This window comes from Oryctolagus cuniculus, chromosome 10 (genome assembly GCF_964237555.1).
Source record: "Oryctolagus cuniculus chromosome 10, mOryCun1.1, whole genome shotgun sequence".
NCBI lineage: Eukaryota > Metazoa > Chordata > Mammalia > Lagomorpha > Leporidae > Oryctolagus > Oryctolagus cuniculus.
This window is the reverse complement of record NC_091441.1, coordinates 105696150-105723790: the sequence shown is the minus strand read 5'-3', so window position 1 is coordinate 105723790 and position 27641 is coordinate 105696150. Positions and strand designations below refer to the sequence as shown.

Sequence of the window (27641 nt, the reverse complement as noted above, 5' to 3'; positions counted from 1 at the left end):
TGCAGTCATACAATGGGTGACCTTTTGTGATGGGTTTATGGTTTTGTTTGCATTAATGTAATGTCTGTGCCATGTGCAGCACCTGTTAGAATGCCCCCCCCAACACTGAATAATCTTTGATTGTGCATTTATTTCTTCCACATTTTGTGTATCCATTCACCTGCCTCGGGATTGGCCACAGGTGTTGTTTCTACGTTGCGGCTCTTGTGAATAATGCTGTTATGAACACAGGCGTGCAGGTGTCTGTTCACGTCCCTGCTTTCCTCACTTGTTTTTGACAGCCACCTGCTCAGAATTGGAATTGCCTGTTAGCCAAGCTTGATGAAAAGAATACACCTGACTGGCCCGGCAGGCGTCTTAGGGAAAAACTGAGACCAGTGCTTAGCTTGGGAGGAGCCTGGCTGTGTTTGTGTGGGATGGGTCAGGTGCGCCACAAGCATGCTTATGTAATTTGCACTGTGGATTTTTTTTTTTTTGGCCTCCTTTCTTAGATGTAAAACCGAGTGTGATTACTGGTTGAAGGATCCTGGACTGATTTTTGATTTTCCAAGCTGTCAAACTGTTGACTCTGAGGGTTGTTCCAACTTTACACCAGCTCCATCTGTCTAAACCGTGCCTCGACTGTGAGCGCATGAATTGCAGTGACATTGACATGGGGTATTTGCATGTCAAGCCGTCTTCCCCTGCTTACTTAATAATTGTGAGATATAATGTAATTACATTTTAAAAGAGCAGTTATAAAAACTAGAAACTCGAAGCATTTTATTTTCTGGTAAAAATCAACTCAAACAGAGAGTAGTGCTCTTCACTTTTCCAGTCTTTTCTTGGAGATTTAACTTGAGGCTGGACTTAAGCACATTAATTTTTCCAAGAAAACAAATTTCCATAACATTCTGACTGTATGTCTTAGCATTAGAATCCACCCAACCTGTGACGTGATTATCACCAACTTTCATGGTTTCCTCTACAAAGTCATTTTGGGGCCTCTGGAGCCAGTCCCTGCCTCCTTCCCTCTGCTCTGGCCACTTCTTGTGCTCTCGTTGCATAACAAACCACTGTGCCCTAGAGGCCTGTGCCGCATAGCATTGCACAAGATCGCCCTTTAGCCTTGCATTGTGGATCCTATTCTTGAGTGTGACTGAGTCCGGTGGATTTGCTGCCTACGCTCCGCCGGTCTGTTTGGGGTAGGTATGGCTGGACCCGGGTTGTGTGTGTGTGTGTGTGTGTGAGAGAGAGAGAGAGAGAGAGAGAGAGAGAGAGAGAGACAAAGAGAGACAGAGACACAGAGACAGAGACTTCAAGAGACAGGTCAGTCCCCAACAGCAGCACCTGTGGAATTACACCCAGGTAATTGTCTCTCTCTGCTTGGAAAGAACTGCTTCCGGAGGTAACGAGACCACAGCCCCTACGGAGGGCAGCCCAGCGTGGGTTTTTGTTTCTGTCTCCAGAGTGTAGTCGCATTGACCTCTTCTTCCTGATTCCCTGCAGGTTTCTCTGCTTGTCCTTCAGCAAACCCTATTTGCTGTTCACCCACAAGCCAGCTGCCCCTGAGGGTGTCGGGAGTAGGGAGTGAGAAAAGGAAGATTTGTGTCTGTCTCTTTGGGGCTGGAATGCTGGGTGGGCGCGGTGCTGCAGGGGACAGCAAGGGGGCGGGGGGAGGCAGAGGTCCGACCTGCTTGGCCTGAGGTCTCCCCGTGGTTCTGAGTCTCACAAGGCCTTCATTCTCCTTCTGTCTTTCGCACCTGGCTTTCCTCGTGTACAACACGCGTCCCATGCCTCACCCCACACTGCAGCGATGGCTGTGAGAGCCGTGCATGGCTCAGCAGCTCTGTATTGTGTGACTTGGTTACCAGGCAGGGTTTGGGGTGCCAGGCAAACAGCAGAGAACGGATCAGCATCTGCAGGTGGTATTGCCGCCCCCGGGACCCCTGCAACACGGGACCTGCTCAGGCTGTAACCGGGCCCGGGTCTGCTGCCAGTCTGCTCTGTTACATTTGGCTGCTTCCTCAGCCTCTCTGAGTGGTCTTCTCGACCATTGGAAGGGGCAGTGAGTCGGCAGATTTCAGCTCCAACAGTCCCTTTGTAATCCAACCTCGTGACCAGGGGGATCTTTAAGTAAAGAAACAGAGTGAGGGTTAGGGACAGGAAGGAAAAGATAGGAAGGAGATGGACTTTTGTGATGTGGCCACACTGGTGAGCGAGTGGTTGTGCTTTTTTTTTTTTTTTTTTTTTTTTACAGGCAGAGTGGACAGTGAGTGAGAAAGAGAGAGAGAAAGGTCTTCCTTTGCCGTTGGTTCACCCTCCAATGGCCGCTGCGGCCGGCGCACCGCGCTGATCTGAAGCCAGGAGCCAGGTGCTTCTCCTGGTCTCCCATGGGGTGCAGGGCCCAAGCACCTGGGCCATCCTCCACTGCACTCCCTGGCCACAGCAGAGAGCTGGCCTGGAAGAGGGGCAACCGGGACAGAATCCGGCGCCCCGACCAGGACTAGAACCCGGTGTGCCGGCGCTGCAAGGCGGAGGATTAGCCTAGTGAGCTGCGGTGCCGGCTGTGCCTTTTCTTATTTTTGTTTTTCGCCCTCAGCATGGAAATGTCTGCAGCATTTTCCTGCGCCCCAGTGAGGAACCAGCAAGGGAAATGCCAGCAAGCACACTGGAGATCCGTGTGTTGACTTTGGCCCTTGAATATTTTTTTTTTAAAGATTGATTTATTTGAAAGGCATTACAGAGAGAGACAGAGAGAGATGAATTTTTCATCTTCTGAGTCATTCCCCCAATGGCCTCAATGGCTGGGGCTAGGCTAGGCCGAAGCCACAAGTCTAGACCTCCATCCAGGTCTCCCATGTGGCTGTCAAGGGCCGAAGCACGTGGCCCATCTTCTGCCGCTTTCCCAGGCACATCAGCAGGGAGCTGGATCAGAAGTGGAGCAGCCAGGACCCTGTGCTCACATGGGGGTGGTAACATCACAGGTTGTGGCAGGCCCCAGCGCTAGGGTATTTACAGCCTAAGTTAGTGTCCAGCATGCGGAAGTCATGGAATTTCATGTAACGATACAGATCCCTAAGCTCTCAGCGGAAGGACCAAGGGGGCAGCGGATAGCTGCCTTGGGAAGTGCTGGGGAGGCGCGGTCCTGGCTCTGGCTGCCCAGAGACACTGTCTGCAGCCCCACACCTTTGTGCCATGGAGGGAGAAACCAAGTCCCAAGCAGATGACGCTGGGTCCTGTCCCCGCAGAGCCAAGGCTGGGGTCCCTGTCTCCAAGCTCTCATCGGGCTCTCAGTGCCCCTGGGATCCTCCAGCAGGTGGCAGTCTAGCGCCTGCTTCCTCCCCTGCCCTTCCCTGGGCTGTCTTCCTGGGTGCCTTCAGGTCCTCCATCTCCCTCTGTATCCAGCCCTGCGGCTGCCCCAAGGTTCCTGCAGCCCTGGAGGGCACTTGTGCGTACTCTGCCACCCTTCCAGCCAGGCAGCTCTTAGCTTCTGGGCCCAGGAACCCTCCCTATCTGGGGGCGGCCCCTACTCAGAGCATTGAGCTGCTCTGTATGAGGTGGGCTGACTTCTGCAGTGAGGCCAAAGCTCTGTATTCTGACATGAGACTCTCCAAGCTTTCACTGTCGTTGGAGCTCTGATTTATGGCTGTTGCCTCTGCTGTCATGGTCAGCATTGGCCTAGGCTCCTGTGCAGGGTCCATGAGGCTGGCTTGTCACCTGAGCGTCCATGCAAACCCCTACACAGAGGGGCCTCCTTCCGGCCACTCTCCGGGGGTAAGGATCTGGTATAGAGTGGGCATAGCTGCTTCTGCTGCTCCAGACCTTACAGATGCTGAGCAAACTTTAGCATCTTTTCCCCCTCCCAGGCAGCCCCTGAATGAATCGTGGGGAGCAGGGCCCACTCCAAGGCTGATGCCCTGGGGGAAGGAAGACCCTGGGAGGGTTAGAGCTCCAGAGAGGTGCAGAGTCACCTTTGTGTTCTGCTTCCCAGGAGGGGTCTCAGCGCTGGCGGGCATTGGGTCGAGTTTGCCCAGGGATGGAGGGATGTCCACTTTCCCATGGGCTTTTCCTCCTCACTGCTTGAAGAGAGCCTGACGCTGGCTGGCTGTCCCCCCTCCATGCAGAACCTGGATCTGTGCCTGTGCCTTCCCTTTGCCCCCTTCCTTACCCGGCACTGCCTGGCACTCACCATTGCCTGGCCAAGTGCTGAGGGCTGGGGTGCAGGCAAAGGTAGGGGGTGACTCAGAGCCCCTGCTCCTGTGAGGCTCGCAGTTGGTGGGGACGAGACAGGGAGAGAATCTCCTAGCACGTACCGAGTGCTGGGCAAGCCCGAGAGACAGCAAGGGAGTGCTTCCATATGGGGGGTGGGGGCGTTTGAGGGATGGGACAGATGGCAGCGAAGGATGTACAAGGCAGTGAAACAGCCCAGCAAGGACCCAGGTTTGTGGGGAGAAAAGCGTGCCTGGAGAATGGTGAATCCAAAGTGGGTGTCGCTTCGCCCAGGGCCATTGGAGGAGACAGCAGAGGCTGGGCTTGCTAAGAAAGACTGTTGGGGTGTGGATTTCACTCTTTGAACAGAGACCAAAGTATCGGTGAATTGTGGCATCAGTGAGGTCGATGCTTATTTATTTTTTTCTCTATGTAAAGCTCAAGCAGAAGGTGGGCTGGGAGCTCTCTCTCCCTGGGCTGGGGTCCTCACGCCCCCTGGGTGTTGCCTTTGTGGGCTCCAGCAGCAGCCCAGGTGGGCAGGTGGCAAGTGTGTGACTTGGAAGTTGTTTTTGTATCCTGTTAACCAGGTCCACCATGGGCACAGTCATTCCTTCTGCAGGGGAGGCTGGGAGGCATAGTTTCTGGTTGGGTATTGTTGGGACCAGCCGTCCCTTGAGGGTTATGGTACCCAAAGGAAGGAACAAGGGTTGGCTTTCGAGACATAATCACAGCCTCTTCCCTGGAGAGCTGCAGGCTGAACCATGAAGCACTTTATAGGGAGCTGGGTGGAGGAGTACAGCAGGGTGGTTTTGGGATCAAAAGGTGTCTCTCCAAAGATGGCACCAGCAGCAGTGTGGTCAGGTGGGCATGGGGGTCCCCCCTGATTGCCCAGCTGAGCCTGGCCTTTGAGGGGCTGGGCAGGCCGCAGGTTGGTGGGGTAGCTGTTGTTAGTATGCACCTGCTGGAAGCTATAGACCTGTTGGGGTCTGGGGTTGATCAGGAAGCTGATAGCCTTCATTGGAGACTCTGTTGGGAGTGTGTTTTTTAAAACAACTCATTGTCAGTTTATTGAAGGAGTTGGGTTGTGCATCTGGGATGGTGACTTGAACCTCGACTCCTGGCTCAGTGCTGAGGGAAGTACTGAGTGGGTGATTCACCTGTGAATTCTCACCCCAAAACTGTTCTGTATCCTAACCCCTTAACCACAGGTGTTTTTTTGAGTGGTTTTCAGAGTCTTGGTAAAATTGGTCCTTCTGCCCTGAGAAGTATTTTCCTTGGAGCCTCTCAATGAAGTCTGCACACATCATCTTCAGGGATTTGACATTGTGGCTAGGTAGGGTGATTATAGTTATTTTTTATTTATTTGAGAGGAGAGAGAGCAAGTGAGCTCCCCAAATACTCACAATGGATGGCCTGGGGTGGGTCAGGCTGGAGCTGGAAACTCAACCCAGGTCTCCCAGAGGAGTGGCAGGGATCCAATCATTTGGGCCTTCACCTGCTGCCTGGCAGTGTGAACATTCACAAGAAGCGGGAGCCACAGCTGGGAACCAAACCAGGCACTCCAATATGGGACACAGGCATGTTAACCACTGAGTCAAACGCCCGCCCCTGGCTAGGGTGATCCTGAATCCGTGGGTGTCTTTCTGGTGTCTTTAAAAACCATGGCTGCAACATGACTTCCTGTCCAACTTGTTCCTCTGGGAGAGCAGACAGCAGTGAGTCAGGAGGAGGAGTGGACTGTGTCTCCCTCTAGAAGCTGGGCACATGTTCCATGGCTTCCTCGCCATGAGAGTCGGAGCTGTGGGGACGTGAGGACCCCACAGAGTGTAAGGGATGGGGCGGGGCTGCCCTGCACTGACCTCTGACTCTGCCTGGTTCTGCAGACAAGTCCCTCTGCTTCCTGCGCCCTAAGAGGGGAGATCATTCTGACACCACCCTGATTTGTCAGCACCTGTGCCACAAGTCTGCAGTGTCCCGCCTTGCTAGAACAGACACTTCCTGATGATGAAATCCTGGGAATCCCTCCTCCCCCACCCGGCGTTTCCAGGGCCCCCTCCTGGGCCCTGGGCAGCAGGTGGCTGAGGGACCAGTGTAGCATTCAGTCAGACCGGATCTGTCACTTAGGTATAAAGTTGCTTGTGCTTGACCACAGCCCTTGTGAATCTTGGCTTCCTTGCCCATAAGACATGGAGGGTCAGAGAACGCTGCGGAGGCCCTGGCCTGGCTTTGGCACAGGATAGCAGTGCTGGGGAATTCTCGAAGGTGCTTGTGTTTAGTGTCCCCAACCTCAGGCCTTGCCTATGTCGTCTTCGTGAGTCAAACATGGTGTCTGCTTCCACAGGGAACCCTCGGGGCCACTGGGCCTGCAGCCAAGGTCAAGGAGAGCTACTGGGCTGTCTCTTCGATCTTCCGCTGTGCAGGAATCCTCTGGGCCTTCCAGGCATCTGGAAGCTCACTGATGCTTTTATGGCTGGTCACTTTACAGAAAAACCAAACCTACAGAGCTTTTGGCACAGCCGTGCCTTTTGGTACTTGGCCTCGCTGGTCCTGGCACGCCTTAAGGAAAGCAGAATCTCTCGGGCAGGAGGACCCACACTGTGAATAGGCTGACCTGCAGCCCAGGGCGTGGAAGGACAGGTCCAGGCTTAGCTCTTGTGCAGTTGCCAGCTGTGTTGTTCTTGAAAGGGACTTTGTTTCTGGACTCCATTCCCTTCTCTGCCACCAAGTAGCACTGGCACCAGCCTGTCCTGGGGGCGTGTCACATGGGAATGTCTTGGGCCCCTGCCTGGCGCTGGCTTTTGTGGAGCTGCTGGGAAGTGATGGTTGGAGCCAAGAGCCCCCACTGATGGGTGTCCGTCTGCCTCCTTGATCCCAGATCCCCTTGACATTGACAGCTGCGAGGTGTCTCGCAGAGGTGAGCCATGCGGGCACTTGCTCTTCACTTGAGAGTGAGAAGCGGGAGTATTTGCTTTCTGTGGCCCATCGTGAGCCTTTCTGGTGATGCTTTGTTACGGGTGGGAGACAGGAGGAGAGAAGAGAGAGCTTCTGTCTCGAGGTTGGGCTGCTGCTGGCTGTGTCCTTTGGGGAACATAACTAATGTTGGCGGCAGACAGACCTTTGCATAGCGACAGGGCAGGTTCTGGGCTGGTTTGGGGCTGACAGAAATGCCACGCGTGCTTGCTATGACATTTCCCACATCAGACGGAGAAGCCTGAACATTGAGATGTAGGTCTCCCCCACAGGATCAAAGTGCTCCCTGAAGCGCCAAGAAAAATTCTGAGCGGCCCCCACTTTCTATTAACTCCTTCCTGAGTGCTTTGCAAAACCACGCTGACTACCCGAGCAGCCGTGTTCTCCAGTGCAGCTTTGCGTATCTGGTTGCGTGAGAAGGGGTGCTGTGGGCTGGGGAAGGCTCCGGGAGGGGTGGGATCCCCTCCTGCCGTTCTTAACCTTTTCCCGTGATTCTGTTTTTTTTTTCCTGCTTGCTCCACCTTCTTATTAAACACAGAGGAGACAGGGCTCTTGGCATGGCTGTCCCAAGCGCAGGAGTCTGCACCTTGTACCTGAGAGTGAGCAGCGCCCGCCGTATCTACCCTGCTGCTTCCTGGGCTGTGGCTCGGGCAGGGACAGGAGGAGAGGGACAGGCCCTGCCTGCTCTTCCTGCTGTGTTTCCCCTGCGACTCCCTGCCCTAGGCTCTTCCTGCTGCCTCCCAGCTTGCAGCCCTCCAGCACGTACTGCTGCCGTCTGCACCAGTTAGTTCCTCTGTGTGAGTGAGTCTAGGGCATGGCCTTTCTCCTTTAACTGCCTACCTGCCATGTTTAGGAACACTGCATACACACACTCACATATGTATGTGTGTATGTATGTATGTGAGAGACAGAGAGGGGGGATATCTTCCATCTGTTGGTTCATTCCAGAAATGCCCTTAACAATTGAAGCTGGGAGCTAGGAACTCAATCTAGGTCTCCATGTGGGTGGCAGGGACCCAATTTCCAGTTGCCTGAGCCATCACCACTGCCTCCCAGGGTCTGCATTAGCAGGAAGCTGGAGTCAGGAGCCAGAGATGGGTATCAGACCCAGGTACTCTGATTTAGGACCTGTTTGACCAGATACCGCAGGAATACTTTGCATTGCCCTGTGTGGTTTTATCTGTCCAGAGAGTCTTTTCCCCCTGCCCTTGCTAACACCCACAGAGGGCCAGGAGACCGAGATGCATGCTTGATGCTCCTCTGCCGTTCAGTCCTGCCTTGGTTTTCCACTCCAGGTCAAGGACATGGAGCAACAAGCTGGTTAAGAATTGACCTTCAGGGTCGTCATGTTTTGGTTGTTTTTCCGCCACTGAAGACTCACTCCGAGGATGAAGGAGTGAGTTAAGTCTCCTCTCTTGGACTTGGTGCTGTGTGTGCACCATAGATGTTTGGCTTACTTATGAGCTGACAAGACCATGGCTGCCTTCTGGGTCCATTGACTGTCCTAGGTCCCAACTGCCTCTGTAAAATGGGCTGATACAGTGGCTGATGTCGGAACTCATTGATAATTAACACTCATTCGCATTTCCTTCTCTGTATTTAATTCTTCGTTTAGATTTCTCCTTTGATAACTGTGGGGTAGAAAAGTAGGGTAAAACTGTCCCCTGTCCTGGTTCTGTCTGTCCTGTTTGCAGTTTAATTAAAAGGCCTGTGTTAATGTGCTTTGTATGGGTTGGTCCACCAGCGTAGGCACGACTCCGAACCTCCTGGGCACGGCCTGGGCCAAGGGTGATGGGGTACAGGCGGTGGATATGAAGAATGAATCAGGCACTGACAGACCCAGAAGACAGAACTGAGTAGATGTAGTAACACAAGTTTTGGCCAAGTGCTGTGTGAATATAGAAGATGGAGGAGAGATTAATCTGTTTAGAGTGCTCAGAACACCAGCGTGTCAGGGAACAGGTGGCTTGTAAGCTGTACCTCGAAGGATAGGCACCTCCGGGGTGTAATCGTTGGATTCCCCAAAAGAACGCAAGTGTTGCAAGGACAGGATCAAGAGTGTTGTGTTCGCCATTGTATCTCCTGTGCCTTCGGCCCTCAGGATATTGGGTGGATAGATGGATGGGAGGAGGTAAGGAAGGTAGGAGGGGTGGATGGGTGTGTAGATGTGAGTGAGCAGATGCATGAGTAGATTAAATGAAGGCAAAGTTTTAGGTGAGGGAGCATGGCAGGAAGAAGTTAGGCATATATTGGTGAAATTGTAACTGGCTTGGCTTAAGCATGGAAAGGTTGATAGTAGACAGCTAGAGAAAGAGCTGGAAAAAGACTTAGCTTCATTGATAATGAAGGCACTAAAAACAGCAGGAACTACCTTGGGTAGGGCTTGCCAGTAAGAATGCATTAAAAATTTAACTGACTTATAATAATAATTGTATATGTTTATGGGGTACAGTGTGACACTTCAATAGATGTCTACCATATATGATGCTCGGATCTCGGTAATTGGCTTATCTGTCGCCTTAAACATTTATCACTTCTCTGTGTTAGGAAAATCCAGTGTCCTGTCTACGAGCTATTTTGAAATACTCAATTATTTTCAGAAAGTTACTCTGCTGTGCTATAGAACATCAGAAATTGTCCCTCCCACCTTATACTCAGTAAGCATCTGGTCTACCCTCTATAAGTCTCAGTTTTGAGAGGAGGACTTATTTATTTATTTTAAAGATTTCTTTTATTTATTTGAAAGACAGAGTTACAGAGAGAGAGAGAGAGAGGTCTTCCATCCGCTGGTTTACTCCCCAGATGGCCGCAACACCCGGAGCTGCACCGATCCGAAGCCAGGAGCCAAGCGCTTCTTCCAGGTCTCCCATGTGGGTGCAGGACCCCAAGCACTTGGGCCATCTTCCACTGCTTTCCCAGGCCATAGCAGAGAGCTGATCGGAAGAGGAGCAGCCGGGACTAGAACTGGCACCCATATGGGATGCCGGTGCCTCAGGCCAGGGCTTTAACCCACTACGCCACAGCGCCAGCCCCAAGAGGAGGATTTAAATCTGAAAAAGACCCCCCAATATGGCCTTGTCTGGGGTCTCCACACTGTAGATAACTGACCAGACACCAGCAGGCGCAAGGCCGTAACCGGGTCTGGGCTCTCATCTCTGCTGTCTTGGTCTTCCTTCCAGATGTGTGCAACAGCACTGACCTTCCGGAAGTCGAGATCATCAGCCTGCTGGAGGAGCAGCTGCCCCATTATAAGCTAAGAGCCGACACCATCTACGGTTATGACCACGACGACTGGCTCCACACACCTCTCATTTCTCCAGATGCCAACATCGACCTCACCACCGAGCAAATTGAAGAGACCCTAAAGTACTTCCGTAAGTGGTTGCCTTTTCCATGTTGTGACATCATTCTGACGACCGGTCCTTCTCAGCCAGGGCCTTAAATGAGAGCTTGGACCATGTCTTGTGGCCTGCCACTCATGGGAAGGTGGCCAAAGAAGTGTGGCTTATAGATGTTAGGACGTACGCGTTGTCGACTTTAAATGCACCAGGGAGGAATTTTGGAGTGGTTGGGGTCGGGGGGCCGTCACTGGAACATACTTTGTTTTAACTGTAGGAGGATTTGAAAATGTTCCCGTCTCCCCTTGGAGATCCTCAGAAACTCTTATTAGCAGAAGGAGTTTGTCTGCAGGTGACAGCAAAGGTGTTGGGGACTTCTCGTCAGCTTGTTGATGTGACATAGCAGGACACGTGTACAAGGTGGGGAACTCGTGTCTGATGGCTCGCTAACCTGGTTATCTAAGGGCAAATGATGCCGGCTGGGGTGAGTTCTCAGTGTGTCCCTGATGACAAGGGCGTGACACTTCATAATGCAGACTTGAAGGAAAAGGGGAGAATTTAAGAAATCGATATCTAGTGATTCTGATGTTTAGTCAAGAGGGGCCTTTTTGGATGCAGTTTTGCTGTTGAGAAATTCAGAGCAGCCCTGTCATTTACGTATCTGTCATTGTGTCCCCCAGTTTGTTTTTGTTTGTTTGTTTTTTGTGTTTTTTTTTTTGTTTTTTTTTTTTTTTTTTAGAAAAAAGTCCAACAATCCTGGGCTTTTATCCTGGAGATGATTTGGTTCAAAGCCCGTGTATGATGCATCCCTAGAAGCTTTCTGTCATTCTTTTCATGAGTACAAACCGATCTCTGGGTTTGTGAGATCGTTCGTAAAAGACAAGTTGGAACTCCATGTGTCTCCTTCAGGGTGTTTCCGGGTTGTTTTCAGGTTTTCTCTATTTGATACTAATAAGAAAGGAGTTCTGTTTCAGTTAACTTGTGTTTTTATATCTAGTGCCTGATGTAAACCCTGTGTTTTGTTTTTGACCAGATAACCAGTTTCAGTAAAAATAAAAATGAAATAAACATTGCAAGGCAGAGCTGTCCCATGGTTAATGTCAGAGCTTCGGCGTGTCTGCTGTGTCGTGTGGCTTATGGGAAGCTCTTGGCAAGCCACTTCTGTGGTGTCCTGTCACCAAGGAGATGTACTGTTAGGTAGAAGATGCGGTGTGGAGTAACCGCCTTGGTACAGTAGAATTCTCAGCAGAAATTTTTTTTTTTAAGGAAACTTCTGTGTGTTGCTTACTGTCTTGTGGGAGGCCCGCTGTGGTTCTGTCACAGAGGGCACGATGCTCAAAAAACTTTCACACGAATTGCCTCATTTCATCTCTATCAAATGTTTACACTCGGGCAGGGCCCATTTTATTGCAGAGGAAGTAAAAGCATGGGGAGCTTCTTGTTTATTCCACCACAGTGACCCCGTTACTAAAACCCACTTAACAGTAGGCCTGAATAGCGATTATGTCTGTTGTATACTTCTGTATGTGTGTTATATGTAATATAAACATATATAATAATGTAGTATCTATAAAAGGAATTCTAGTGGATTTGGCAGTAGATAACGCACTTGTCATAAAACTGGAAGAACCAAAATAGACGCTGAGCGGAGATTCTGAGACTTCTTTGAGCATAGTTGCCTCCACGTGTTCCCTTCGTTCTGTTTTCTCCTGTGTTTCCTTGTGCTGAGAGCGCGGTGGCTGTTGGCTAAGTAGCAACTGAACCATGACGCATTCACTCTTAACTATAGGATCCTACAGAGCAGAGCTCTCAAACTGAGGTCCTGGGCCCCGCAGAGGGCCCATGGAGAGAAACTAGGGGAACTTGGAAAGGCAAGGCAGACGGCATCTTTATTTCTATGGATTTTGAAATGCAGCATTTCCCGTTGTCAGGGGCACAGGCAGCAAAGCACCGTGGTTTCAGCAGGACCTGTGACTTTGTCACCAGATATTTTCATGTTGCCATGGTGGAAGCTGATGCGTTGAAACACTACCTTTGCTTTTCACCCACTGCTTTGAAGCTGTGTTTGTTACTAGCTGTGCTGATGGGTCTGACTTGTTAATGGGTTCATAAAGAAGCACTTACTGTGTAAACAGTTGGGGTTCATATCACCGACTTTCCTTTTTTAAAATTTCGGTAACCATCGTAGAGTATACACACTCCCCTTTGCAGTCCTCAGTGTTGCATTTCGTGTCTTCAAATCTTTGCTCTGGGCCAGGTCTGTGGGCCTTGCCAAACTGGCAGAAGGTCAGGGGGAGGCACGGGTTAGGAGCCCTGCTCTGCGCATGGTGTCCTCCCTGGGTTTCGTGTGTTTGTTTACATGTTGTCCCCTGGGCAATGCTGTGTCCACTGCACCGTGACTCACAATGTCTTGTCGGTGTGAGGTCACAAGAAGACGGCATAGCCTCCGGTTTCACTCTGGGTGTTATCTCCTGCTGCAGTTAGGGCAAGGTTGTCATGGGTGGGAGTGGGGATAAGGAGCTCCTGGGGGTTCTGTTCTGCTCCCCGAGGTGAGAACCCCTGGATGAGAGGCCCACCTACACCTTGCTCCACCACTCAGAGCAGACTGCCAGGGAGTGGGATAAACTCAACCCCCTTTCCTGTCTGCGATCCCCTGAGTAGAGAACCATGCTTGGCTTTTAATATGGACCCTCCAGTGGAGGATGGCCCAAGTGCTTGGGCCCCTAAACCCACATGGGAGACCAGGAGGAGGCTCCTGGCTCCTGGCTTCGGATTGGCGTAGCTGCGGCCATTTGGGGAGTGAACCAACAGAAGGAAGACTTTCTCTCTGTCTCTCTCTCTCATTATCTGTAACTACCTGTCAAATAAATAAAAATCTTTTTAAAAAAAAAATACAGACCCTCACTGGCATGCAGATAAGAGGCCAGGAAGCTGTGGGCACCACCACCACCCCCCTGTCAGGTGCAGTCTTAACTCTTGGTGGGGCTGAGAAGCACAGGAAAGGAAAATGACCCACAAAGCAAATGGACCCACGAGTATGGGACAACTGGGCTTGGGCAGTCGCGGAGGAAGAAAGAACAGTCGATGTTTAGCAGATGCCAGACACAGTTCCTGCTGCTTTCTGCATATGTCACGTAATCCCCACAGTGACCTCTGGATTAAATACCCTCCCAGTCCTCCTGCTGCCACTGGGGACACCAGGCTCAGGAGAGCTCCCAGGCCTCCCCAGGGTCACACGGCTCATGGATGAGGTGTTGAGACTCGAGCCTCCATTGTCTGGTCTGACTCCATGTCTTAACCACGTTTAGGAAAAAGAGGCTAAAAAAAAAAATGCTAGTTTAAGAATAAAGCTCTTCAGGTTAAACACAGAACAACCCTAATCCACCCAAAAGCCTCAGCTGCAGGATCCCTCAGTCACTCCTCTGTGAAATGTGAGTCCAACATTCTCAGCTCATCTCATGGCTCAAGGGCGCTGTCCCAGCAGACACTTAGCCCGGAGCAGCTGCGTTGGAAACCGGGGTTTGCTTCTCCCCTGCATTGTTTGTCCCCGTCCTGAGGTCCGCCGGCGTCTCCCCAATCCCTGAGTCCTGTCGACCTTTCTGGTCCCTAAGCTTTTAGCAGACGCCAGGTGCAAAGCTGGCAGTGTTTCTCATCAGGCAGCCCCCGCTCCTTCTGTCACTTTTTCAGGGGCTGCTCTGTGTAATTTTGGGGTTAAGGAACACTGGTGGGAAACATAAACGTTTGGGGTGTGTGTCCTGCCAACCAGCCCACCTCTGAGTCTGCCCAAAGCAGTCTTCTCTAAAGAGAAGATTATGAAGCAAGTTAAGTGTTTCGAGATGGGGACTGGCATTGTAGTGTAGCAGCTAAAGCCTCCACCTGCGATGCCATCATCCCCGGTTTGAGTCCTGGCTGGTCCACTTCCAGTCCAGCTCCCTGCTAATGCACCTGGGAAAAGTGATGGCCCAAGTGCTTGTCCCCTGGCACCCATGTGAGAGACCCAGAGGAAGCTCCTGGGTCCTGGCTTTGGCTGGTCCAGCCCTGGCCATTGCTGCTGTGTGGGGAGTAAACCAGTGGATGGAAAACCTCTCTCTTCCTCATCATAATTCTAAGCTTCAAAATAAATAAAATAAAAATTTAAAAAAAATAGTTTCAAGATGTTGTTCTATTGTTTGATTGTACTGTAAAGTCATTAATGGATTTGCGGACCAGTGTCTATGGAGTGACTCATGGGCACCTATCGGAGTACTTGACTGACTTGAATTCCCGCCAAGATGTTCAAAACATCTCCTGGGTTATTGATGGACTTTCTCCTGTGGCCTAGCCCGGGGACTTTGCACTGGGTGGGACCCAAAACAAGAAGCTCCCAGGGCCTCTGCAGACATTCTGTGCTAGGGTGGGGCAGAGAGGAGAACCTGTGTATTAAACCAGCTCCCTCCTTGCCGTTTTAATTTTTTTTTTTTTTTTTGGACAGGCAGAGTGGACAGAGAGAGAGACAGAGAGAAAGGTCTTCCTTTTTGCCCTTTTTGCTGTTGGTTCACCCTCCAGTGGCTGCCGTGGCCAGCGTGCTGCAGCCGTTGCACCATGCTGATCCGAAGCCAGGAGTCAGGTGCTTCTCCTGGTCTCCCATGGGGTGCAGGGCCCAAGCACTTGGGCCATCCTCCACTGCACTCACGGGCCACAGCAGAGAGCTGGCCTGGAAGAGGGCAACCGGGACAGAATCTGGCACCCTGACTGGGACTAGAACCCGGTGTGCCGGCGCCGCAAGGCAGAGGATTAGCCTATTGAGCCGCAGCGCTGGCTCCTTAATTTTTATAAGTAGATTTAAATTTAAATTTGAAAATCGAAGCTACTTGATTGCCTCTAACCATACTGTGCACCCGAGGCCCCAGCGGCCTGCCTTGGTACCAAGATTTGCTTGGGGTCTCCCTGCTCCTCACCTGGGCACTGTGGAGCTGGGTCCCCCTGTGGGACCTCCAGCCACGTTGCACAGCACAGTGAGCTGTGGTGCAGTGGGGTGGATAGCATTCCCGGCCTTGGGCATGGCATGGTGTCCTTGCCCAGGGCTCTCCCGGGCAGTGGGAACCCGCCCAGGGTGAGACTCAAGGACCCATAGCATCTAGGGTGGGGGTTTGATTGGACTGTGCCTGGAGGCTCCCGTTGCCCTCGCCCTGCCTGACCTGTGTCCTTGTCCTGGTGGACACAGTGGCCATGCCTTCTGGATGCTTGGCTGCTGGGCTGCCCTGCCATCTCTCTGGCCAGTGTTTGCAGCTGCTTTCCCCAGTGTCCCTGGTCTACCCAGGACTTTTAAAAAATGGACCCTGCCTAGCCCCCACCCCCAGGAACAGAAACGTTCGTTCCTGTCTTCAAGTGGCTTAGAGGTGCTGCCTGAAATGTGGGCGTGCCTGGCCTGCTTCTGTGTCCTCTCTCTCCCAGGCTGGGCAGGCCAGCCACACGGTGACACGGTGACTGCCACATGCCTGCCCACCCAGGCCCTTTCCTCTCCCGTCTTCCCCAGCCTCATGTACCCAGTTGTGAGCTTAACCCAGCCACTGCCAGAAGTGGCTCCTCCCCCTCCCGGCCCCATACAGAGTAGCTTTAGTAAATGCCTCCTAGCCATCGGTGGGCCTCTCAACCCTCCTCTGGATGGTACCCCACATGCCTTCTCTGGCCTGCTGCCTCCGCTCTAGGGAAAGCTGCTGCCTCTCCACCCCACCCTCCCCGCGCCTGCCCTCCCGTCCCCGCCCTCCTCTTATCTTAGTGTAAAATCCAGCCTAGTTGTGCCGCTGGTTTGCTTCCTGTTGCCCTTTGATAAAATGCAAGGTCTTTGGAGATCCTGTGACATGGCTCTTGGCCCTGTCCCCAGCCAGCCGCGTCCCCCTGCCCCCATGCCCACCGCCGGGACACCTGAGACTGGATGACCCTACCTAGTGGCTGCCCCCTCTGCCCCGTTGCTTCCTTTTCTGGGTCTTCCTCCCCAGGCCACTCACGGATGGTGCCCCTCTTCTGTGGCCTTTCTTTGTCCTGTCTTCATGGTCCTCATCACTCTCTGTAAGGATTTACGTCCACAGTGGTGACAGGTGGTGGTGGTGATGATGAGCAAGTGTTGAGCACTTGCTGTTTGCCAGCATTGTTCTGAGCACTTTTGATCTTCATCAGCGCACCAGGAGGATACACATGTGGGGCCTCTCTGCAGCTTCGTGGGAAAAACGATACATGGATTTCAAGAACAGCTTTTGCACCAAAAAGTTTATCTTTCAAGTACCTTTTTCACAAACTTTTGGAAATATGCTCATTCACTAGATTTATAGTAAATAATCTCATCTTGTTAAGTGAAGTTTTATTTTATTTTTTATTTTATTTTATTTATTTTTTTTTTATTTTTGACAGGCAGAGTGGACAGTGAGAGAGAGAGACAGAGAGAGAAAGGTCTTCCTTTGCCGTTGGTTCACCCTCCAATGGCCGCCGCTGCAGCTGGCGCACCGCGCTGATCCGATGGCAGGAGCCAGGATCCAGGTGCTTTTCCTGGTCTCCCATGGGGTGCAGGGCCCAAGCACCTGGGCCATCCTCCACTGCACTCCCTGGCCATAGCAGAGAGCTGGCCTGGAAGAGGCGCAACCGGGACAGAATCCGGTGCCCCAACCGGGACTAGAACCCAGTGTGCCGGCGCCGCAAGGTGGAGGATTAGCCTATTGAGCCACGGCGCCGGCTTGTTAAGTGAAGTTTTTAAAAATCTGTTTCATCCACATCTGATCAGCCATTCAGTCCTTGACAGGGTATTTCAAAATAGTAAAGTTGGTTTTTGTAGAAGCAGCATGTGCTGTTTTCAACTGTCTGTGACAAACCCACAATGCAGTAATTAGCATCAGAGGGCAGAGGCAGGTTTGGTCACCTGCAAATCAGCGTTGGTAGAGAAGCAGCTGCATTCATAGGAGCCCAGGTGCTGGGCTGCAGGGGACGGTGGCCTGCCGGCTGGCAGTGACCCACTGTGTGGTGGGCTCTGCGAGGGCTCCTGGGAGAATTGGAGGAGCAGGTGAGTTGGGAAAGTCTCAGCCACTCTTCAGCGTTGTGCTTTTGTGCCAGGTCGTCCTCGTCACGGGGGAACCCGCACCCTGACCTACCCCGTTTTATTCATTTTGCCCACATGAGGGCCTGGTCCCCCTGCTTTGCTCCCACTCTGTACAGAGGGTGGAGCTCGGTTGCCGGCCCAGCCATGGGCAGAGAAAGGGACCTGGCATTTCCAGGTTTGGGGCAGAGCCCCAGCCCATCAAGAGCCTGCTGATGGTGAGACGTGGCCTGCGAAGCTCCCTTGTGGGAGGGGCACCAGGAGATGGTTCCCCGTGATGAGAAGTCTTACGTAGTGTTTCCCACCCCAGGGTTTATTTGCAGCAAGGACTTGGGTGCAGTCGAACTGCACGTGGCAGCATCCAGGTTCTCCTCTTCCTCCACTATGGTTTTCTGTCAGCTAAATCCCCCTTTTCCTGGCTCTCCTTCCACGTGAACATCTCGCAGCATCCCATCTCGGGGTCTTCTCTCTCCCACACCACCTCTGCTTCAGCCAGTGTCCCTCTGCGGCTGGCGTCTACCTGTGGAATCTCACATGACACCAAACACACACTTGTCATCTGTGCTGGTGCCTCAGGAGGGTGGAGACATGCAGCAGGTGCTCACAGTCAGGACCCTGTCGCTTCTCAAGGACTCCTGCCCTGTCTCTTGAATCCACAGACACTCCATTTGCATTACAGCCTTGGTTCTAAAGACTCTCATCACTGTCACCCCAAGGAAGTCCTGGACCCTCTCTGTTGGTCTCCTTTTGTTGTGGCCTTTTTTTTTTTTTTTTTTAAAGATTTATTTATTTATTTGAAAGGCAGAGCTACAGAGAGGCAGGGGCATCTTCTATCGGCTGATTCACTCCCCAGATGGCTGCGCCGATCCGAAGCCAGGAGCCTGGAGCTTCTTACGGGTCTTCCATGTGGGTGCGGGGTCCAAGCCCTTGGGCCATCCTCCACCGCTTTCCCAGGCACATTAGCAGGAAGCTGGATCAAGGATGGAGCAGCCGAGACTTGAATAGTGCCCGTATGGGATGCTGGTGCTGCAGGCGGTGGCTTTACCTGCTGAGCCACAGCGCAGGCCCCTTGTTGTGGCTTTTTTTTAAAAAGTCAAGTGACTCTGTTGGTGAGGAGGTGGCTTTGGGAGAAGGGTTCCGTCTCTGATTTCCAGGGTGAGGAAGCAGGCACACTTGTCACCACTTTAGAGGATCATGGGAAACCATTTCTCTACTCCTCCCTTTTGATGCCTGGCGTCTTGGTGAGCACAAACAGTCTTTAAAAGAAGCCAGGTTTTAAAAATAGCTGTGTTTCTTTCTGGTCACAATGCTGTGCTGATTTTAGATAATTTGGGGAATAAAAACAAAATGATGACTAACTTAGCAACTTACACACTTCACTTTTTGTGAAGTGTTTCTAGTTTGTTTACCTTGCAACTAACATATTTGGGGATATGCGTTTTAAATTAATGCTTTTTAAATTAATACTCTATGGCAAACATTTCTCCAGGTATTAAAATTCTTGAGGATTAAGTAATAATCACTATTACTTAATATTCCATCATGTATATCTAACAGCTTATTGCTTATGAGGCAACTGGGTCTCGCTTTTTAAGATTTACTTATTTATGTGAACAGCAGAGATAGAAAAGAAGTCTTCTATCTGCTGGTTCACTCCCCAAATGGCCACAATGACTGGAGCTGCACCCATCCAAAGCCAGGAACCAGGAGCTTCTTCCAGGTCTTCCACTTGAGTACAGGGGCCCAAGGAGTTGGACCATCCTCCACTGCTTTCCCAGGTGTATTAGCAGGGAGCTGAATCAGAAATGGAGCAGCCGGGACTCGAACCGGCTCCCATATGAGATGCTGGTGCTGCAGGTGAAGTCTTTACCCTCTACACCACAGCGGTGCTATTTCTAGTCCTACCCCAAGTAACACACAGGTGAACATCCAGTTGGGTAAGTATTTGTTCACCCAGCACCTGAGTGCCTTTGGGTGCATTTCTAGAGATTGGTTTCCTGGGCTTGAAGTTATGACTGTTTTAAAGTCACCTTGAACTGCATTATGGGCAGTACTTCTGTGAAATAGTTCCTTGAATGAATGCAGTAAACATGGCTTGTTCTTGGTGGCGTGTGTTGAGTCATGAAATTAACAGGGGACCCAATGAGTGGATGTCGAGGGAGTAATTGAGTGTGTGGGGTGACATTTAGTCAACTTCCTGGTTTTCTCCACCCCAGGAATGTTGGGTGGAGACATGGATATTGCCGGATGCCTCTTTGAACTTGGAAGTCTCCTTTTCAGGTGTCAGCTTCAGTTTCCACTGGATGTGTGCAGATGGTGGTGGCCAGTGACAAATGAAACGGACATCCACAGGGGGCAGGCAGTTGGCACAGAACGCCTGCATCCTGTATCGGAGTGTCTGGTCTGAGTCCTGGCTCCTCCATTTCCGGTCCAGCTCCCTCCTCAGGCAGTCCTGGGAGGCGGCAGGTGATGGCTCCAGTAGTTGGATCCCCGCTGCCTACAGCGGAGACCCAGATTGAGTTCTGGGCTCTGGCTGCAGCCTGGCCCAGCCTCAGCTGTTGGGGACAGGTGGGCAGTGAAGCTGGTGGATGGACGAGCTGTCTCTTTCAGAGTTAAAATAAGTGACTAAAAATCCCAAGAAAAGGAGTTGAGCGTTATCGTGTTCGAGGCCCTGTGGTGCTTCCGGCACCCTCCATAATGAAGACCGTTCTTATCCTCCCATGAAAGGCCAGGGAGCCAAGGCCCGAAGTATTCATCCGTGGTCGGCCCAAGGCTGCCCAGGAAGGGTGAGCAGCGGGGCCGGAGCCCAGCTGCACCAAGCTCACTCCCTTCTGTGGGGTGACGCTCCAAGGACACCCCATACCTCTTCTTTTTTTTATGATCTTCTGATTTGAAAAGGTCTGGTGTGTTTTTTGAGGAACTTAAAATGGACAGAATCGCACCTCCCCTGAGCTCCAGCTGTGGGTGTCATGTATGTAACCAAATCCTTTTACTTGCAGGTAGTGGGCCAGTTACTACTTGCGAGCAATCCCCCTCACCCTGCCAACATGCACACTCCAGATTTGGTTTTTGGAAGTCTGAACATAGCCTAAAGATTTCCTTACGGGAACCCTGAGGACGAATGTGTTCCTTTTTCTTAGTCTGTATCGGTAGTTGTCCGTGAGTGAAATTTTGGAAAATGGTTAACAATCGTTAGTGACTGAAGTTGATGTGACTATGGCACATAAATGCGATTGGTTGGTCTTCTTAATTCAAAATGTTATCAGGGGCTCAGCTTTTTCTCAAACTCCCTTCCAAGGGCAGCTTCACTGAGGGCGCCGAGATGCAGGGGTGCTGTGGCGTTGGGGAGAGTTGAGAGAGTGAGTCTGCCCCTGGAGGGTGGGCCCCGTCTCCGCGGGGTGTTGACAGGACAGGTTTCCTTTGTGGTGGTTTGTAGGGAAGAGAGGTAGCTGGAGTGCCAGCACTCCTGAGGTAGAGGCCAGGTCTGCATCCTCTGCCTGGGTGTGGCCTGGGAACATCACTGCTACTGCTTTGGCACCTGGTTTTTTTTTTTAATTTTTTAATGCTGTCTTCAATGGCAAAACAGTAGAGGGGGAAGCTGGGGAGGTAGAGCGAGATCCAGATCTTCCATCGATGGGTTCACTCCCCACATGGCCACTACAGCTGGTCCAGGCCAAAGCCAGGAACCCAGAACTCCCTCTGGGTCTCTGTTTTGAGTGGCAGGAACCCATGCACTTGAGCCATCGTCCCCTGCAATATCCCAGAGGCAGTAGCAGGAAGCTGGACTGGGAGTGGAGCGCCTGACCCTCCAACCAGCACTCTGATGTGGCATGCCAGCATCCCAGGCAGCAGTGCCTGCCCCCAGGGACTTGACTATCTGGAAATTAATCAGCACGCAGGTTCTGTGGTTCTCTGAGATGTGCCTTTGTGTGATGTCTCCCCTCTAGTCAGAGATATCCCATCATTTTTTTTTTCATTTTTTTTTTTTGCTTTAGAACAGTTTTTAAATATGAGAGTTTTTGTATCGTGCAACAGGAATTAGGAGAGTTGGAACTTCTGATTTCCATTTTTAAGAAATTATAGTGTTGCTTGCTTTTTCAAATGAAAGCATGAGATACTTCAAGGTGTTTGTGGGAAAATGGAATTCAAAGATGAGTTTATTTTGGTACAAAAATTTTTGAAATCCATGCAGACCAGGGATCCTGAAAAAGTGCATGAGAATTCCATTTCTATGCACAAATCTGAAAAATTTTTTGAACCCAAAGCCATTGTATCTTTTAATTCAGTTTTCCATGAACATCAAAAAATTTCCACATACTGTGATAACTTAAAAAATTCTCTGACAGAACAGCATAGAAATATTCACCTAACTCTCATCTACTTTTTTCTTTAAGATTTGAATACATGTGAGGCTTTATTCTAAAAGATTACAAACAGTTAGCTGGCGCCGCGACTCACTAGGCTAATCCTCCGCCTTGAGGCGCCGGCACACCGGGTTCTAGTCCCGGTCGGGGCGCCGGATTCTGTCCCGGTTGGCCCTCTTCCAGGCCAGCTCTCTGCTGTGGCCAGGGAGTGCAGTGGAGGATGGCCCAAGTGCTTGGGCCCTGCACCCCATGGGAGACCAGGAAAAACACCTGGCTCCTGCCATCAGATCAGCGCGGTGCGCCGGCTGCAGCGCGCCGGCCGCGGCGGCCATTGGAGGGTGAACCAACGGCAAAAAAGGAAGACCTTTCTCTCTGTCTCTCTATCTCACTGTCCACTCTGCTTGTCAAAAAAAAAAAAAAAAAAAATTACAAACCGTTGAAAATAGTTTCCACATCCCACCAGGGCAGCGCCCATGTTTGCTTGGGAGACCCATCATCCTCATGCCTTGCTTAATAATTTTTTTTTTTTTTAATTTGAAAGACAAAGTTACAGAGAGAGGTAGAGACAGAGAGGGAGGTCTTCCATCTGCAGGTTCACTCCCCAGAAGGCCGAAATAGCCAGAGCTGCACGGATTCAAAGCCAGGAGCTTCTTCCGGGTCTCCCACGTGGCGCAGGGTCCCCAGGACTTGAGCTATCTTCTGCTGCTTTCCCAGGCCATAACAGAGAGCTGGATTGGAAGAGGAGCAGCTGGGAGTGGAACATGCGCCCATACGGGATGCCGGGATGCCGGTACTTCAGGCTAGGGCTTTAACCCACTGCGCCACAGCGCCGGCCCCAGGCCAGGGCTTTAACCTGCTGCACTACAGCGCTGGCCCCAATAAATGCTTCTTAAGTCAGAGGAAATGCAGACACATTTTTTTATATTTAAAATACAAGTTCTCCTTCCTTATTTTTTTTGTAAAAACAAAACAAAATGTAAAAGCCACATAGAGAAAAAGATCATTTTGATGGTTGCCACCTTCTAAAGATTGCCTTTGTTCTGATGCAGATATTAGTGACATGACACAAAAATAGAAGCACCTGGGGCCAGCGTTTGGAGCAGCAGGTTAAGCATAGCCTGCAAGGCTGGCATCCCATAATACCATAAGGGCATCGTTCAAGTTCTGGCTGCTCCACTGCCAATCCAGCTCCCTGCTAAAGTGCCTGGAAAAGCAGTGGAGGATAGCCCGAGTGCTTAGGTCTGTGCCATCCACATGGGAGACCCAGATGGGGTTCCAGGCTCCTGGCTTCAGCCCAGCCCAGCACTGGCCATTGCAACCATTTGGGGAATGTATCTGTAGATGGACGAGTGCTTTCTCTCTGTCCCTCCCTCTCTATGTAACTCTGCCTTTCAAATAAATAAAAAAATAATCAACACAAAGTCACAGTATGGCAGTGTGCACCAAACCTGTACACATGGGATGGGAGTGTGCTTTCAGTGGGCGGGTGTACACATACATGTAACACGCATGTGCTGGGGGAGGGGTGCCAGGCAGAACAACGAGAAATCTGTTCTCACATAGACTTGTGTGTGATGGGGCGAGGTTTAAAGAAGGGAGGGAGGGAGGAAGGAAGGGAGGGAAGACAAATCGTGAGGCTGTGCTGGGGCTGTCAGGGGAAGGTTTGCTTAGGAAAATCATAGCAGAATGTTTCCATTGTCATGTTATTTATAGATAACTTATTTATAGATAACCATGAACTTTCCCCTGGTTAATGCCCAAGGTCTGAGTGTGTCCTTTCTGCCATTCCCAAGGCTTGGGGCCATTTTCTTTCCCGGGAAGGTCCGAAGCCAGTCCTGGGATTGTGCCCTGTCTCATGTCTTGCTCAGATCCCAGCCAGCAAACTCTACCTCGCGCCCATTTCTGGGCCACTTTTAGCTGACATGAATGTCTGCAGGCCCTGGCTACAAAGCACTTCCTGTCCATTAGACATACAAGGTCATGGACGTCCCCACCCAGGCGTGGGCCTCGGTGCCTCTCTGAGGAATGTGACCCAAAGCAGCCGTGTGGCAGGGGGCCTGACGGCACCAGGAGCCCTGGGCGCGGAATGTGGGAAGCAAGGCGGCCACATGCTCACACTGGTGGGTAGCCCATCCTGTGGTTCTGGGCTTGCCTGCTCGCCTGCTACCTGCCCCCTTCCATTCTCTCTCATCCACCGGATTCCGACCATGCGTGTCTTTTCCCTTTTTCTTTTGAAGAACAGAAATGCTTGGCAGGCGCTTCGGGACAGATTGACAGTTTTCTCTCGCATGTTAATTCGGCGCATGGAAGACAAAGCTGGAACGGACTCAGGTGGGAAATTGACGTGACAGCTCGGCTCTCACCCCGTCTGCTCCTCGGGGTGAGGGACTGAGGCTACTCCGAGGCAGGAGCAGGAGCCAGGGCGTCTGAGCCCCTCAGTTCTTTGTGTTTTTAAAGCCTCTGGCATCTGCTGAGAGCCCTGCTGGCCGTAGGAGTGAGACTCCCACCCAGGCCGACAGCAGGCAGCGTTGGAGGTGGGCAGGTGGGCTGTGGGCGGATGCTCTGCCCTTCCCAGGTGCACGGGATGCCCCTTGCTCCTCAGGGCCCTGTGGAGCGGGAGGTGGTCTCTAAAAGCCAAGTGTTGGTCCCCCACCGTCCTGCCGGAGGTGGGGTGGGCACCTGCGTCTCCTGTGCCTGCAGTGAGGGGGACGTGGCTGAGGGGGGTGGGCAAGCTGTGCACTCTAGCTGCCTGCCTGCTGCTGCGGGTGCTCAGTGACTGGCAGTAGCAGCATTTGAAAAGTCCAGAAGCTCTGCAGAAGCCTCCTCTGCCCTTCAGTGAGTGGGGGGAAGGCTGGGGGAGGTGAGAAAGCCCCCTCAAGCCTTCCTGTCTCCTCTGTCAGGCCTCCTGGCCGCCCCGGCAGGCAGGCGGAAGCTGGCCGTGCCGTCTGAAGGGAGAGAAAGGGTAGAAGGCTCTGGAAACCCTGAGCGTGTTCCAGAGGCTGTGTGGCCCTGGAGGCAGCCGCACAGGTGCACATCACAAGGCCCACCTGCTTGTATGGGTAGGACCCGCACGGGTCACCTGTCAGACATGGAGCGAGGTGCCCTGTGGCAAGATCTACGAGGGCCCAGACGCACTGGGGCAAACTCACAACTGTTGTTTGTGCTCGAATCCTCAATCGATAGCATTCCTTCATCTTCTAAGTGTATTAAATACATGTAGATACTCATATCCTCACCTAGCTAATCATCATGGGCTCAGACATTTTATTGAATTCCTTTTTTTTTTTTTTTTTTTGACAGGCAGAGTGGAGTGAGAGAGAGACAGAGAGAAAGGTCTTCCTTTTGCCGTTGGTTCACCCTCCAATGGCTGCCGCGGCTGGCGCGCTGCGGCTGGCATATCATGTTGATCCAAAGGCAGGAGCCAGGTGCTTCTCCTGGTCTCCCAAGGGGTGCAGGGCCCAAGCACTTGGGCCATCTTCCACTGCACTCCCGGGCCACAGCAGAGAGCTGGCCTGGAAGAGGGGCAACCAGGACAGAATCCGGCGCCCCGACCGGGACTAGAACCCAGTGTGCCGGCGCTGCAAGGTGAAGGATTAGCCTAGTGAGCCGCAGCGCCAGCCTTGAATTCCTTTAAACACTTAAATTGGCTGACAAATATAGTGAGTGTCCTTAATCTATCAGGTCTTTGCTTACAGAAGAGAATGTGGAGGTCTCACAGCAGTGACAGCAGAACTCCTGAGACTTAGATGTCAGCATCGGTACCGTGGGTTTGATTCATTCCCCTGAGGTTTCTCAAAGTATTTTATATTACCTCCAGGGGTATATATACTACTAATCATACCAGACATTAAGAAATGAAGAAACTGCCATCCCAGCATAGCTGATTGGTTTTCCAGGATTGCCCCAGGAAGCTGCCCCAAAACTCAGTGGCTTCTAACAATAGAAACGTATTCTTTCTGGAGGCCAGAAGTTCAAAATCAAGGTGTCAGGCACAGTCTGGCTTTCAGGACCGTGGGGGGAATCCATTGCATGCTTCACGGTTTCCAGGGGCTGCACGTGAGCCTCGGTGTCCTGGCTTGTGGGGGTATCCCTCTGCTCTGTGCCTTGTCTTTCCTTCTGAGCACATTTGGCACTGGACCTAGTGTCCTCCTGAGTCCATGATGATGACACCTTGAGATCCCTTTAGCGATACCTGCAAAGACCCTTTCCATATACTCCAGGTGGACCATTTGACCGACCGCAGTAGGGCTACAGCTGTGGGCAGAATGACCCGAGGCTGGGACTGGGCTACCTGGTCTTTCGTCCAGGGTAATTCCAGCTCATATCAGCTTCCAGGGAGCTGGGCCCTTTTCTTATTCATATTTTCTCTCTCTCTTTCTCTGTCTCTCGTGCTCCCACTGTAACAACTAGGCTGGCTGGGTCTGAGGGATTCTTGGTTCTGTATGATTTGGTTTTACCCCTTTGTTGAAATATAATTAACATCTGAGCGACTTTTTAAGCCTACACCTGTGCCATTGGCTTTGTAACCCGGTGGCTTTTTCTGAAGCGACAAGCTCTCTGCGTTGGTTACTGTGATGTCACCCTTTGTCCTGTCCTAGTGACGCCTGCCTGGGACTGTTGGGCTTTTCTCTCCTAGGAATTCGGGGCCTTGGTGTGGATGATGAGCTGTCCTCTTGAGCCTCTGATCCTCCTCCTTCCCCAGGTGGAGTTTTGGGCCACAGTGTGTGGGCCTCTCTTCTCAGCACCTGCCTCCTCATTCCGTACCCTGTCACCTTACTCATCCCCCCCACCCCACCCCACCCCACCCCACCCCGAGATGTATTTCTTCAAAGCTTTACAAAAGGGATTCGTGCACACCCACCTCCCCTACTTCCTAAATGGGATTAAAAATAACTTCTGTCGCATTCTCCTTTTGCACGAATCGAAAAGTGGTTGCCTTGTGCGCTCGCTCGCCCTGGACTTCCTGGTGTCCGTGGTGGACTCCAGGGCTTGTTCTCTCTAATTCCAATGAACCGTATTCTCATTTTGAGGTCACCACACGGCCTGCCTCCTGTGCCACATCACTTCTACCCCAGACCTGGGTGCGGTTTTTGCTGTCTTAAACCTGGTGTGGCTGACCCATCTTGATTTTTCCCTGGCCCAACGCATGGGGTCAGCAGCCCTCCAAAGAGCCTTGTTTGGGTCCAACCCGCATCTCAGCATGTAAACGTTGATGGGCTGTGACGTGGGTGGGTGGAGGGACGTCGCTGATGGCCAACATTGATGACAGAGCCAGAAGGGCAGTAAATCACATGGATAGTTTCGATTTTAACTCTTTTCTGATCATTTTTAAAAATTTTATTCTTTTAAATCCAATTTGTTTTCTCTACAGGATGCTAACTGGAATTTTTATAGCCTTTAGGGTGTGTGTGTGTGTGTGTGTGTGTGTATGTGTGTGTATGTGTGTGTGTGTCTTCCTCCTTTTTATTTTCTTTAAAATTTCATCTGAAATAATTCTTGGATGTTTTCTTAGTCACCTAGTGACGAAGTGAAGAGAGGCTGAGGAGGCGGATGGAAGCTGCTTCCTGTGAGACGCTCTTGCCTCTTGGCGTTTGCTGGGCCGTCCTGGGCAGGTGACTCAAACCCGGAGCCCCTTTCCCCAGGAGCACACTGCGGGGTGCACCTGGGTTGCAGCGTGCGAGGCTCCAGTGAGATGGAAAGTGCCGAGTGGCTGCT

At 51.7% G+C, this 27641-nt stretch overlaps 1 protein-coding gene across 8 annotated transcripts in view; it reads left to right on the top strand.

Moving 5' to 3' along the window:
• TRAK1 (trafficking kinesin protein 1) overlaps window positions 1-27641 on the top strand; it is a 193291-nt gene that overhangs the window by 97773 nt on the left and 67877 nt on the right. For 6 of the 8 annotated variants that reach the window (XM_070050990.1, XM_070050991.1, XM_051851810.2 and 3 more), the window contains one exon: window positions 10341-10535. Coding sequence is in view for 4 of the 8 variants with exons in the window: in XM_051851810.2 (XP_051707770.1) it covers window positions 10341-10535 (195 nt within the window). In the remaining 4 variants the exon portion in view is untranslated. Of the gene's footprint in view, window positions 1-1046; window positions 1185-10340; window positions 10536-27641 lie in introns of those variants that run through there. The other 2 variants (XM_070050993.1, XM_051851813.2) reach the window with 1 other exon arrangement.